The sequence below is a fragment of the Bufo gargarizans genome, chromosome 7 (assembly GCF_014858855.1).
Source record: "Bufo gargarizans isolate SCDJY-AF-19 chromosome 7, ASM1485885v1, whole genome shotgun sequence".
Taxonomy (NCBI): Eukaryota; Metazoa; Chordata; class Amphibia; order Anura; family Bufonidae; genus Bufo; species Bufo gargarizans.
Genome location: NC_058086.1, coordinates 46,262,967 through 46,276,103, shown reverse-complemented (window position 1 = coordinate 46,276,103; position 13,137 = coordinate 46,262,967). Strand labels below are relative to the sequence as shown.

General features: G+C 43.7%; 1 protein-coding gene across 1 annotated transcript in view; it reads left to right on the top strand.

Annotated features, from left to right (window-relative positions):
• The window catches only part of PATJ (PATJ crumbs cell polarity complex component), a 195,574-nt gene that overhangs the window by 69,388 nt on the left and 113,049 nt on the right, over window positions 1–13,137 (top strand). Inside the window, exon 19 of the mRNA XM_044302377.1 lies at window positions 10,983–11,192. Coding sequence (XP_044158312.1) covers window positions 10,983–11,192 — 210 coding nt within the window. The remainder of the gene's footprint in view (window positions 1–10,982; window positions 11,193–13,137) is intronic.

The window sequence follows — 13,137 nt, the reverse complement described above, 5'->3', positions numbered from 1 at the left end:
CACTGTGTGTATTATCCCTGTACTGTGACATCACTGTGTGTATTATCCCCGTACTGTGACATCACTGAGTGCATTGTTCTACTTATCAGTTTGGGAAATGTTTTTTTCTTCCACCCTTAGTGTCCAATAACTACTGTCTCCTGTGCCGCAGCAGCATTAGTTATGTCACATTGTGGTGCTGCAGTTTTTGTTGCATTACGGTGCTACAAGGTTATATTGCACCTCAATGCCACAGCATTACTTTGCACTGCCGCAGCAGTAGATGTTGCATTTTGGTGTTGCAACGCAAGTCATGTTGCGCGGTGGTGGTGCAGCATTAGTTTGTGCTGCCGCAGTGTTAGTTATATTGCATTGAGGAGCTGCAGCGTTAGTCATGTTGCAGGGTGGGTCTGCAGCATTAGTTATATTGTATTGAGGTGCTGAAGTTGCAGTGCACTGCTGCAGCGTTAGTGTCGCTCATCTCAGACTGTAATAGCAATCAGTTTTTTTATTTTAGTTTATCGCTAACTTCAGTATAATGGGGAAGGGGCAATTTGCCATGTGAACACTGATGCACTTGGACGCCCCCCTTCCCATATTGTCAACACAAGTAATTAAACCCCTTCCCATATATAATTCCTTATAGTTCAGTTTTTCCCATGGACCTGAAGTTTTTTGGCTCTCTGTTGTTCTGTAAGCTGTAATAATACAGCGCTGACATCACTGGCAAGAACAACCGTTATAACCTGGCCTTAATAACCATGTCGTGGCTCTCCAGGCTCTCCACCACACCAGGGAGAAACACAATATGACTCCAGGTAGATGGTTAATAGCAGTCCTGATACGTGGAGGTGTCTCCCGTGGCTACTTCTGGCCGCTGGCGATGCACTGGTTTCTGCCAGAGACTTGTACTAACAACAACTGCCCCGTAAATAATGAATTGTGGCTTTCGGTGTTCCAGACCACAAAGAATGTTTTATCTGGTTACTCTTGTTACATTCATATTGTTACTTTGTTACTGTCCTCATATTATTACTATTGTTACTGTCTTCTTATTGTTACTATTGTTGTTACATTTGGCAAAAAACAAGCAAACACTATATCCCCCTTCCTCCCTTCATTCTTGAATTTGGTGCAGTGTCCTGCCACCATCTTCTCTTCTCTGGTAAAAAAAATTGTGCACCCACAGGCCTTCCTCCTTGAACGGACACGGACTACCTAGGGCCCCTGTGAAATAAATATGCATGGGCCACCTTCCTTTCAAGGTCAAGACTGCCACAAAAAGGAATTTTCTTAATAAATAAGAAAAATTCTAATCGCTCGGTGGGCCCACATCCTCTCGCTCGGTGGGCCCACATCCTCTCGCTCGGTGGGCCCACATCCTCTCGCTCGGTGGGCCCACATCCTCTCGCTCCGTAGATAATCCTGTGAGGTCTGCTTGGTTAGCTTCTGCCCCTACCAGGCCCTGTCTTCATCTCTCTGATGGGGACAACACTACATTATGACATTACTATCGGTACAGTTTTTCTTTTTTATTAACATAGGTCAGAGAATTAAATTATACAATATTGCCTGCCCTGTCGCCCCCACTAGGGGGAGCTTGTATTGATTTATATAGAAACTATACTCGGGAGCTCCCCCTAGTGGTGGCTGCAGTAAGCCAGAATTTTATCATGTAACTATGTCCATGCAGGGAGTAGGAGCTCTGTATCCGACCCCTGTGCAGATATATTATGAAATTATTCATCACAGATTGTGGAGCTTTATGGAGCTTCAATTAAAGGCTAAATCCTGCCCATAGTCTTTCTGTTACTCCTGAAGTCTGGGTGGATTGTTGTTTGAACACAGGCAGGAGACAGCGGTGGGGACCATGTGTATTTTGGAGGTCGTTCCACCCTATTGAAAATGCACTATGTGTGTGAGCGGATATATAATACGATCCCGCTAGTCTATAATTCACTCCTGTGTTATGTTTTTTATGAATTGCTTTAGCCTTAATGTGAACTCGGGCTGCTCAGCCGAGAGTGTAGAAAGAGCATTTTTAACCTGAAATATTCATATGGGGGCTGCAGTCAGATTTCATCATGGTTCCCGGCTGGGTCTGGATCTCGAACCATGAATCAATGTTGTAAGAGAACCTGTCGCCGGTCTTGTGTGATCCTGTACGTACTTGTATTCTTCATGAAATAGGAATTCTGGAGCATCTATTCTCGGATCTCTACATTATTCCTCCTGGAAATGTATGCATAGAATGACAGCTGGGTGTTACCAGTTGGGTTGGTTTCCCTACACCCTGACATTGTCAAATCAGTGCTGCCAGTTTAGGCCGGACACACCTTTTTGTCAAGAGGAAGGGTAACACCCAGTTTTCCATTTATTTATACATTTCTAATAGCAATAACAGAGGAACAATGCAGAATAATAGGAAAACATGCTCCAGAATTGTTATTTCATGGAAAATGCTGGTATTTTGTAAAAGGAGACCTGTCGGGAGAGGCGATGGGTTCTTTTTTTTTAAGAGGCTGTCTGCAGCGAGCTGTATTTTTGGAGCCCATGGATGTGATAGAAGGAAGTCCTCTGATCTAGACTCGCTCCCTCTATTAGCCAGAAAGGAATTGATTTCAGTGGGTGCTGATGTAACGATTTATTTGGCAATTGTGGTGTTGATCAATCAGCATGATGATAATGGATGATCCCAGGGGACTCTGTATAAGGACACCCCATCTTCAGCTGTTATGGGGCTCAGGGTCTAATAAGTAACTGTGGGGCCCAAAGTAAAACTCTTAATGACCGACTTCAGCAGCCGCTTCGTTCACTTAGTCCAAGTGCACAGGGATAATAAACACAGTGATGTCACAGTACAGGGATAATACACACAGTGATGTCACAGTACAGGGATAATACACACAGTGATGTCACAGTACAGGGATAATACACACAGTGATGTCACAGTACAGGGATAATACACAGTGATGTCACAGTACAGGGATAATAAACACAGTGATGTCACAGTACAGGATAATAAACACAGTGATGTCACAGTACAGGATAATAAACACAGTGATGTCACAGTACAGGATAATAAACACAGTGATGTCACAGTACAGGGATAATACACAGTGATGTCACAGTACAGGGATAATAACACAGTGATGTCACAGTACAGGGATAATAAACAGTGATGTCACAGTACAGGGATAATAAACACAGTGATGTCACAGTACAGGGATAATAACACAGTGATGTCACAGTACAGGGATAATACACAGTGATGTCACAGTACAGGATAATAAACACACTGATGTCACAGTACAGGATAATAAACACAGTGATGTCACAGTACAGGATAATAACACAGTGATGTCACAGTACAGGGATAATACACAGTGATGTCACAGTACAGGGATAATAACACAGTGATGTCACAGTACAGGGATAATAAACACAGTGATGTCACAGTACAGGGATAATAACACAGTGATGTCACAGTACAGGGATAATAAACACCAGTGATGTCACAGTACAGGATAATAAACACAGTGATATCACAGCACAGGGATAATAAACACAGTGATGTCACAGTCCAGGGATAATACACACAGTGATATCACAGTACAAGGGATACTAAAACACAGTGATATCACAGCACAGGGATAATAAACACAGTGATATCACAGTACAGGGATAATACACACAGTGATATCACAGTACAGGGATAATAAACACAGTGATGTCACAGTACAGGGATAATAAACACAGTGATGTCACAGTACAGGGATAATAAACACAGTGATATCACAGCACAGGGATAATAAACACAGTGATGTCACAGCACATGGGATAATAACACAGTGATATCACAGCACAGGGATAATAAACACAGTGATGTCACAGCACAGAGATATAAACACAGCGATGTCACAGGTACAGGGATAATAAACACAGCGTGTCACAGTACCGGATAATAAACACAAGCGATGTCACAGTACAGGGATCATACACACAGTGATGTCACAGCACAGAGGATAATAAACACAGTGATGTCACAGCACAGGATAATACACACAGTGATGTCACAGCACAGGGATAATACACACAGTGATGTCACAGTACAGGGATAATACACACAGTGATGTCACAGTACAGGGATAAACACACAGTGATGTCACAGTACAGGATAATACACACAGTGATGTCACAGTACAGGATAATACCCACAGTGATGTCACAGTTCAGGGATAATACACACAGTGATGTCACAGTACAGGGATAATACACACAGTGATGTCACAGTACAGGGATAATAAACACAGTGATGTCACAGTACAGAGATAATAAACACAGTGATGTCACAGTACAGAGATAATACACACAGTGATGTCACAGTACAGGGATAATAAACACAGTGATGTCACAGTACAGGGATAATAAACACAGTGATGTCACAGTACAGAGATAATAAACACAGTGATGTCACAGTACAGAGATAATACACACAGTGATGTCACAGTACAGGGATAATACAAACAGTGATGTCACAGTACAGGGATAATAAACACAGTGATGTCAAAGTACATGAATAATAAACACAGTGATGTCACAGTACAGGGATAATAAACACAGTGATGTCACAGCACAGGGATAATAAACACAGTGATGTCACAGCACAGGGATAATAAACACAGTGATGTCACAGCACAGGGATAATAAACACAGTGATGTCACAGTACAGAGATAATAAACACAGCGATGTCACAGTACAGGGATAATAAACACAGTGATGTCACAGTACAGGGATAATAAACACAGCGATGTCACAGTACAGGATAATAACACAGTGATGTCACAGCACAGGGATAATAAACACAGTGATGTCACAGTATAGAGATAATAAACACAGTGATGTCACAGTACAGGGATAATAAACACAGTGATGTCACAGTACAGGGATAATAAACACAGTGATGTCACAGTACAGAGATAATAAACACAGTGATGTCACAGCACAGGGATAATAAACACAGTGATGTCACAGTATAGAGATAATAAACACAGTGATGTCACAGTACAGGGATAATAAACACAGTGATGTCACAGTACAGGGATAATAAACACAGCGATGTCACAGTACAGAGATAATAAACACAGTGATGTCACAGTACAGGGATAATACACACAGTGATGTCACAGTACAGGGATAATAAACACAGTGATGTCACAGTACAGAGATAATAAACAGTGATGTCACTGTACAGGAACAATGCACACAGTGATGTCACTGTACAGAGATAATAAACAGTGATGTCACTGTACAGGAACAATGCACACAGTGATGTCACTGTACAGAGATGTCATGCACCTGTAACCTCACAGAATAGGAGTAAACAACATATAGTGATGTCACATGCAAGAATAATGCAGACCTGATAGTACAGAAAAAATGCAAGAAGCGAAGATTTCGAGAAGTCATCGTGCACACAGCAGTGGTTACCTTTAGGCCACATTTAATTTTCCATTCCTTCTATATCTGTCTCTGGGAAAGCTGGATGACGACCAATATATGCACCATTAATGATTTCATGTAGGGAAAGGGGGTGGGGGGGGGGGGGGTGCACCCATGTTTTCCACACTCCTGGGCAGTAAGTCTGTCCACTTGTCTATGGCATAGCTTATTAGGAAGAATTGCCATTCAGGAGCCTGGAAAAGGTGGGTGGCCATCCCTGGGATCTGATTCGGGTCCAGAGCTGGAGTTTATGCTTCCTCATCAGTAGTTGTACATGTCCCCACCACCTGAAGGCCGCGACTCCCCCACCCTTCTCACTGCCACATACCAGGGCAGATTATTTTGGCGGTGTGTTTATCGGCCCCGCGTGCCTCACATTCCATCTGTGCGCTCTGATTTCAGGGGGGGGGGGGGGGGGGGCAGACGTTTTATCAAGAGAGTTACATTAGATTGTATTGAAAGTGCAACAATTGGGCAGGGGCCAGGGGTTCCTGCTGAGACTTTGCATTATTCTCTCTCTATTATTCTCTCAAACTTTGGGTATATATAGCATTAGGGGTGCAGGAGCTCCCCAACATTCCTCTTCCACAGTCTGACATTTGGGATTTATCATGTTTTCCTGAAAGGTGCACTAACTTTTGCACACTGACAGCAGCACAGAGTATTTCAGGAAATGAGTGTGTGCAGATCTGTCCACTCCTATGATGATGATATAGCAAGGACAGGGACAGTTACAGGATGTGAGGAGGAAAATAGCTACCATGTCACAGCCTAAGAGTTACATAATAGAAGGGCAGGGTCTTGCTGCAGCACAGAGTATTTTAGAAAAGGCAGGACTGTAGTGCGCTGCTCTTGATATACTGACCTGGGGAGTCTGCATGTGACGGGGGCAGTGTCACAACGAGGAGGGCAGTGGAGAGGAGTAGGAGACCATAAACTGATGTGAGCGCAGTGACGTGTCCGTTTTATGTGATGATGTGAGGACAGAACTGCATGTGACAGTGACAGGGTCCTGATATGGAGGAGGGAATGGAGACAAGTGGGAGATCACTGTGAACAGAGCAAGCAGCACAGAGTATCTCAGGGGAGGAGTGTGATGGTCTTGTGGGAGGTCACAGACCAGGAGTTACATAATAGGAGGGATATTTTTCCACAGCAGCACCACGTATTTCAGGAGCAGAATGTATTGATATTGAGGGAGGTCACAGACTAGGCGCTACATAGTAGAATGGGGTATTGTTCCACAGCAGCACCAAGTATTTCAGGAGAGTAGTGTGATGGTCTTGTGGGAGGCTACAGACCAGAAGTTACATAGTGGGAGGCTACAGACCAGAAGTTACATAGTAGGAGGGGTATTTTTCCACAGCAGCACCAAGTATTTCAGGAGAGGAATGTTTTGCTCTTGTTGGAGGTCACAGACCAGGAGTTGCATAGTAGAATGGGGTATTGTTCCACAGCAGCACCAAGTATTTCAGGAGAGTAGTGTGATGGTCTTGTGGGAGGTCACAGACCAGAAGTTACATAGTAGGAGGGGTATTTTTTCCACAGCAGCACCAAGTATTTCAGGAGAGGAATGTATTGATCTTGTTGGAGGTCACAGACCAGGAGTTGCATAGTAGAATGGGGTATTTTTCCACAGCAGCACAGAGCATTTCAGCAGTGCAGGGTGTTTATCTTGCTGGGGTGGATGCGATACGTTGTTGAGAGATGCTGAATTGAGCTGTGTGGGAAGAAGACTGAGAGTTATATTAGGGAAGAAGGAGCACAGATCCCAGCAGCACAGAGCATTTCAGGAGAGGAGTATAATCAGGCAGAAGTCGATGACTGGTCTCTTCATATAAGGGCAGAGGCAGCATCGTGATGTAAGGAGGGGATTGAGACTAGGTCAAGGAACTGAGACGGGAGCAAGGTCTCCCAGCAGCACAGAGTATTTCAGGAGCAGAATGTGTTGTTCTTGTGGGAGGCTGTGCTCTATCTATAGCGAGGCCAGGGCTCCATGTGACCAGGACCCATCACATCCTCATTAATACAAGTGTCTTTTATGATCTCCATGTAGAAGTGGACCTACAGGAGTCATTACTATTTTCCAGACCTGCTTGCTCCTCTCGGGGGGGCACCCTATTTTATTTTTGGGTGAGTGGGGGACGACGCTGGATAGTTTGCACCCACAATCTCTTCGGAGGCGACTTTGTTACCCAGTGAGGAATGTGTTCTTTAAAATAAAAAAATAAAAGCGTGTCCTTCAGCATTTTGTGCTTCGCGCATCACAAAAGTGACGAGTGCTGTAGCTGCATTTGTGGGGAATTATTGATCGTTACTGCCCTCTCTTGGCCAATACACATATATCTTCACTGGGAGAATATTCTGAAGTTCTCCTGAGTCAGCATATGTGCTTAAGTTTTCCATCAACCTAATGGATCAATTCAGTCTACTCCAAGGAACGTCTGTTTAAGTTGCAGAATAGGCGAGCAGCACATTTTCAGGGTTATATCTTCTACCCCCCTCTCTATGATGATCATTGAGTAGATGAAGGGGGGGGGGGGGCAGTATAAAATACTGCAGTCTCTTATCATGGAGAGGAAAAAAAAATAATGTGGTTTTATCTCTGGCTTAATGAATGCTAATTTCAGTTGACTAATGTGCAATTGGAGTTTTGCAAAGTTTCGTCCCCGCGGGGAGCTCCGCACTATTGCGGAATGTTCCAAACGCCCTTGATACGGATGGCGTCGCAGGTGTAAATTCACTTGTCTCCAGTGCAAGTCACTCCGAGGACGTGGCTTCTGAAGAGTAAGCAAAGAAAAGATGTCAGGGGTAATTTACAGGGAAAATCTCATTTGCAAAAAAAGAGACGTTATTAGTGATTTCAGAAAGAGTTAACGTGAGGGGGGGGGGGGTCTACTTTGGACAATGTTTTTGGGACCCTCAGATTATAAAATACCAGCCTATGCTGTCCCTGGGACATCCGAGCAATCAGCTGTCATCTGTGGGAGAATCCTACAGCAAGTGTTAATTTTCCTGCAGCGCCCCCACAGGGGAAATGAAGCATTGCACATTAATATCACCGCTCTAGCTTATTGAGGATCCTAAATATGACCTTCCTATTAACTCAAGAGCTATTGATGGGTTCTGGGGGTGAGGGTAAAGATGGAGGCCACAGTCGTCTTCTCCCCCGTGGAGCAGGTCACATTGACCACTGCTATATGTGTATCCATAGGTCATAATATCAATAGGACCCCTCACCTCCCCAGACATGTCTGTCTTAGTAAATGCTTGCATTGCAGATAATAGAACACTTCTGGAACAGCTTTTAATTATAACCTGCAGTTCCTCTGTTATTCCTCCAGGGAGTTACTAGTTGGGGGTGTGTCCCTACAAAGTGTCACTCTGGCCAATCAATGTCAGACTTTGCAGGGACACACCCCTTTGTTAAGGGAAATGGTAGCACCCAGTTGTCAACTTTATTTAGACATTTTAAAGAGGAATAATAGTCATAAGAATTGGATGCTCCCGAATTTTTATTCTATGGGGAATGCAGACATGTACTAAAATAGACATTAGGAGGGCTGGTGGTCCCCTTAAAAAAAAAAAAAAAAAAAAAAAAAAAAACATTCCCATGCATGATCTACCATATATACAAAACTCAGGCACAGAAGACATCACGGCCTCACAAGCTGAAAAAATTCAACGGCCCCATTATATTAAAATCTGTCTAAGGCCTCATGCACACGGCCATTGTTTTGGTCCGTATCCGAGCAGCAGTTTTGGCGGCTCGGATGCGGACCTATTCATTTCAATGGGGCCGCAAGGATGCGGACAGCACTCCGTGTGCTGTCCGCAAAAAAAATATAACATGTCCTATACTTGTCCGCTCTTTGCGGACAAGAATAGGCAGTTATATTGAAGGCTGTCCTTGCCGTTCCGCAAATTGCGGAACGCACACGGATGTCATCCTTGATTTGCGGACCGCAAAATACACAACGGTCGTGTGCATGAGGCCTTAACGTTTTCACACAAAGTGAAAGGTTAGCAAAACACAGTGGCCTTCTAAGAACAGTGCCACTCTTATCCACAGGTTGTGTGTGGAACTGCAGCGTCCCATTAACCAGACACAACCCATGGGCAGGTGTGGAGCTGTTTTTTGTGAAAATCAGACTTTTAAAAAAAATTATTTCTCTGTTTTAGTGCTTTTCTTTATTCCTCACCTTTTTTGAGATGATTGCTGTGAGGTAAAACATTGTTTATAGAGGACCTGTCCCCACTCTTGTCATGCCTGTTTTAATAGCTACTTTCATTCCCCCATGTCTACGTTGTGCCATTCCTTTATTTCTACTAGAAGTTATGAATGAATTGCTAGCAGTCTGCAGTAAGGGTACAGAGGGGCGGTAACCAGTTTGGGGCGTGTCCCTGTATAGTCTGACAATGGCAGCACTGATTGGATAAAGTGAGTCTGTGCAAGGACCCCCACCCCCCTCCCCCCCGACTGGTTACCTCCCCTTTGTACCCTTACTGCAGACTGCTAGCAATTCATTCATAACTTCTAGTAGAAATAAAGGAATGGCACAACATAGAGTCATAAGAATAGATGCTCCAGAATCGTTATTACATGGAGAATGCTTGAGGCTATTAAAACAGGCAGGTCAGGAGCGGGGACAGGTCCTCTTTAAATGCAGAGCCTGAAAAACCGATTTTATAAATCTCACTGAGGTTTTGTTACAGTTGTATCCAATCTGCAGGGAGTCTGGACAGTAGACTGATACATTGTAGCTGCCTTTAATACATTGTATCAAGCAAGAGAAACATTGGTGTGACTGATGTATTTAGCAGGCAGAAGATTCTCCAGACTGGATACACTTGCAAAAAAAAAACTTAAAGTATTCACACTGTATGAGTTTTCAGCTTCCTGTTATTTTCATTCAGTGACAGCAAGCAGAATTGGACATGGTCATCATTTTGAAGACAGGAAGAAATTAAGCCTTAAGAAATTAAACCCCCCCCACCCCCCCCCCCCCCCACACACACACACACTTTTTCATAGTGTGCAGCCTGCATATAATATCATTTTCCTATAGCTTTTTTTCCCCAATCCATCATTAGTTTGGAAATTCGGATACCCCGGCTGCAGGAGATCATGTGGATTGCTTTTTAACTTGTGCACTGCTTTACTAGATGCTTCTCCCTTTCAAGTTTTACGTTCTTCTCTATAGCCATGCATTAATCCAGATTGTTTGATCTTATAATTCTGGATTAAAGGAATTTTACTTTGTTATTATTATTATTTATTATTTTTATTTATTTATTTATTATTATTATTTGTTTTAAATAAAATGCTTCCTCTGTGCTGCAGGTAACCCTCCCCCTTGCCTGTTTCTGTGCATTGCCTCTATACCTTGTGCTTCAGCCTCGGGGTTCACCACTGGTGACCCCATTGCTGTCTGTGTGTAAGAAGACGTGAAGCCTTCTTGGTCTTTCTCACTATTTTGGCTTTTGGCTCCATCTTCAGGATCCCTTAGATCCAGCAAGGACGGTGATTGTGGTTCAGTCTCTGCTAGCAGGTGGTGTGGCTGAGGAGAGCGGACTCATTCTGCCCGGTGACCGCTTGGTCTTTGTAAATGACAGTTTTATGGACAATGCTTCGCTGGAAGAGGCTGTGCAAATATTAACATCTGTGCCACCGGGAAGAGTCCGCATTGGCATTTGCAAGCCATTGGTGGTAAGAACTGACACCCCCTTCCCCACCGCCATACCTGGCGCAATGAATTGTAGATCTAACTAGGCCATGAAATCCACTTCTAATCTGTCGCTGCTTCCAAATATCAACATAATTGGACATCCCATAATTATTCCCTCCTCACCCCAAATATAATGAATGAGGGAGAGAAGCCAAATCCAACCAGATGCCGCAATCCCCAGAATCCACCGCGGCTTCTCATTATTATCGCTGTCCGTTTTCTACATTAAGTCCAGCAAATAAAGGTTATTCTCTGTATAATGAAAAGTTATACAATTTTCCAATATCCTTCCTGTATCAGTTCTTTATAGTTTTCAAGATCTGTGCTTGCTGCCAGTGGATACGTATCTGTCCTGACCTGAGTGGTGTGACTGACCCCCAACTGCACAACTCATTACAGTACAGTCATGCACCTGCGTGTCCACTACAGCTTATTAGCCACTGCAAGGTTCCTATTAAGTGACAGCAAGCAGAGGTATTATAAAGCATTCTCAATGTATAGAGAAGGTACATTGAAACATTATGTATCTATTCAGTAAACAAAGAATAATCTTTATTTGTTGAAACCGGCAATATCCCTTCAGGATACATCTACAGGACTCATCTCAGGTTCATTTGCATATGTATTAAATCGTTTTTTTTACACAATAAAAGCACACAGAGCTATGGGGACCGGGTATTGCGGATGTGCTAGCGGCCATCTAGCAGCCCATGTCCTCAGCTCTATACACAAAATCCTGGTGACAGGTTCCCTTTAAAGGGCTCATCCAGTCTTGTATAAAAAAAAAGGCTTAAAGGGAACCTGTCACCTGGATTTTGGGTATAGAGCTGAGGACATAGGTTACTAGATGGCCACTAGCACATCCGCAATACCTAGTCCCCATAGCTCTGTGTGCTTTTATTGTGTAAAAAAAACGATTTGATACATATGCAAATTAACATAAGAGTCATATCTTACTTGTGTGACCAGAGAAGAGTCATATTTTCAAGCTCTGACTCATCTCAGGTTAATTTGCATATGTATAAAATCGTTTTTTATACACAATAAAAGCACACAGAGCTATGGGGACTGGGTATTGCGGATGTGCTAGTTGCCATCTAGCAACCCATGTCCTCAGCTCTATACCCAAAATCCTGGTGACAGGTTCCCTTTAACAATGGTATGATGACAGTTTCTGCAACATTGATAAGTGTTTTGTGTCTCAATTCCACACCATTGCCGAGATCTCTGCTTGCTGTGAATGGATGGGAACATGTTGGTTCCATGTTCATATGTGCCCGCATCGCTGAGAAAAACAATGTTTTAATATATGCAAATGAGCCTTTAGGAGCAACAGGGGTGTTGCCGTTACACATGGAGGCTCTGCTCTCTCTGCACTTTGATTGACAGGACCTAGGAAGATGATGTTTTTCGCTGCCTGGTCCTGTCAATCAATGTGCAGGGGGGCATTACAGTTGCAGAGAGTGGAGCCTCTAGGTGTAATGGTAACGCCCCCGTTGCTCCCAGAGGCTCATTTGCACATATTTAAAACTTCATTTTTCTCAGTAATGTGGGCACATATGAACATGGAACCAACACAGATGCCTTCAGCTGCCAAGTGCCCATGTAACAGGTCAGCGGGTGTCATAGGGACAAATCTGCTGATGGCTTTTAATGGCAAATGCGTATCCCATATCCCAAGTGTCTGATCGGTGGGGGTTCGACCTCTGGATCCATGAGTGGGGGTCCTGTGTTTCCATATTTGAATGAAGGGGCAGCCAAGCGTGTCCATTACATTCAACTCTATGGGTGATGGGGGAGTACAGCATTTGGCAGCAGACCCATAGAGTTAAATAGAGCGGCAAGAGACGTGCAACTGCTGCTTTATTTAAGTGGGAGAACCTAGGACCGCCAGGTTTTGATAGGGTAAAGGGGGTCTCAGCAGTC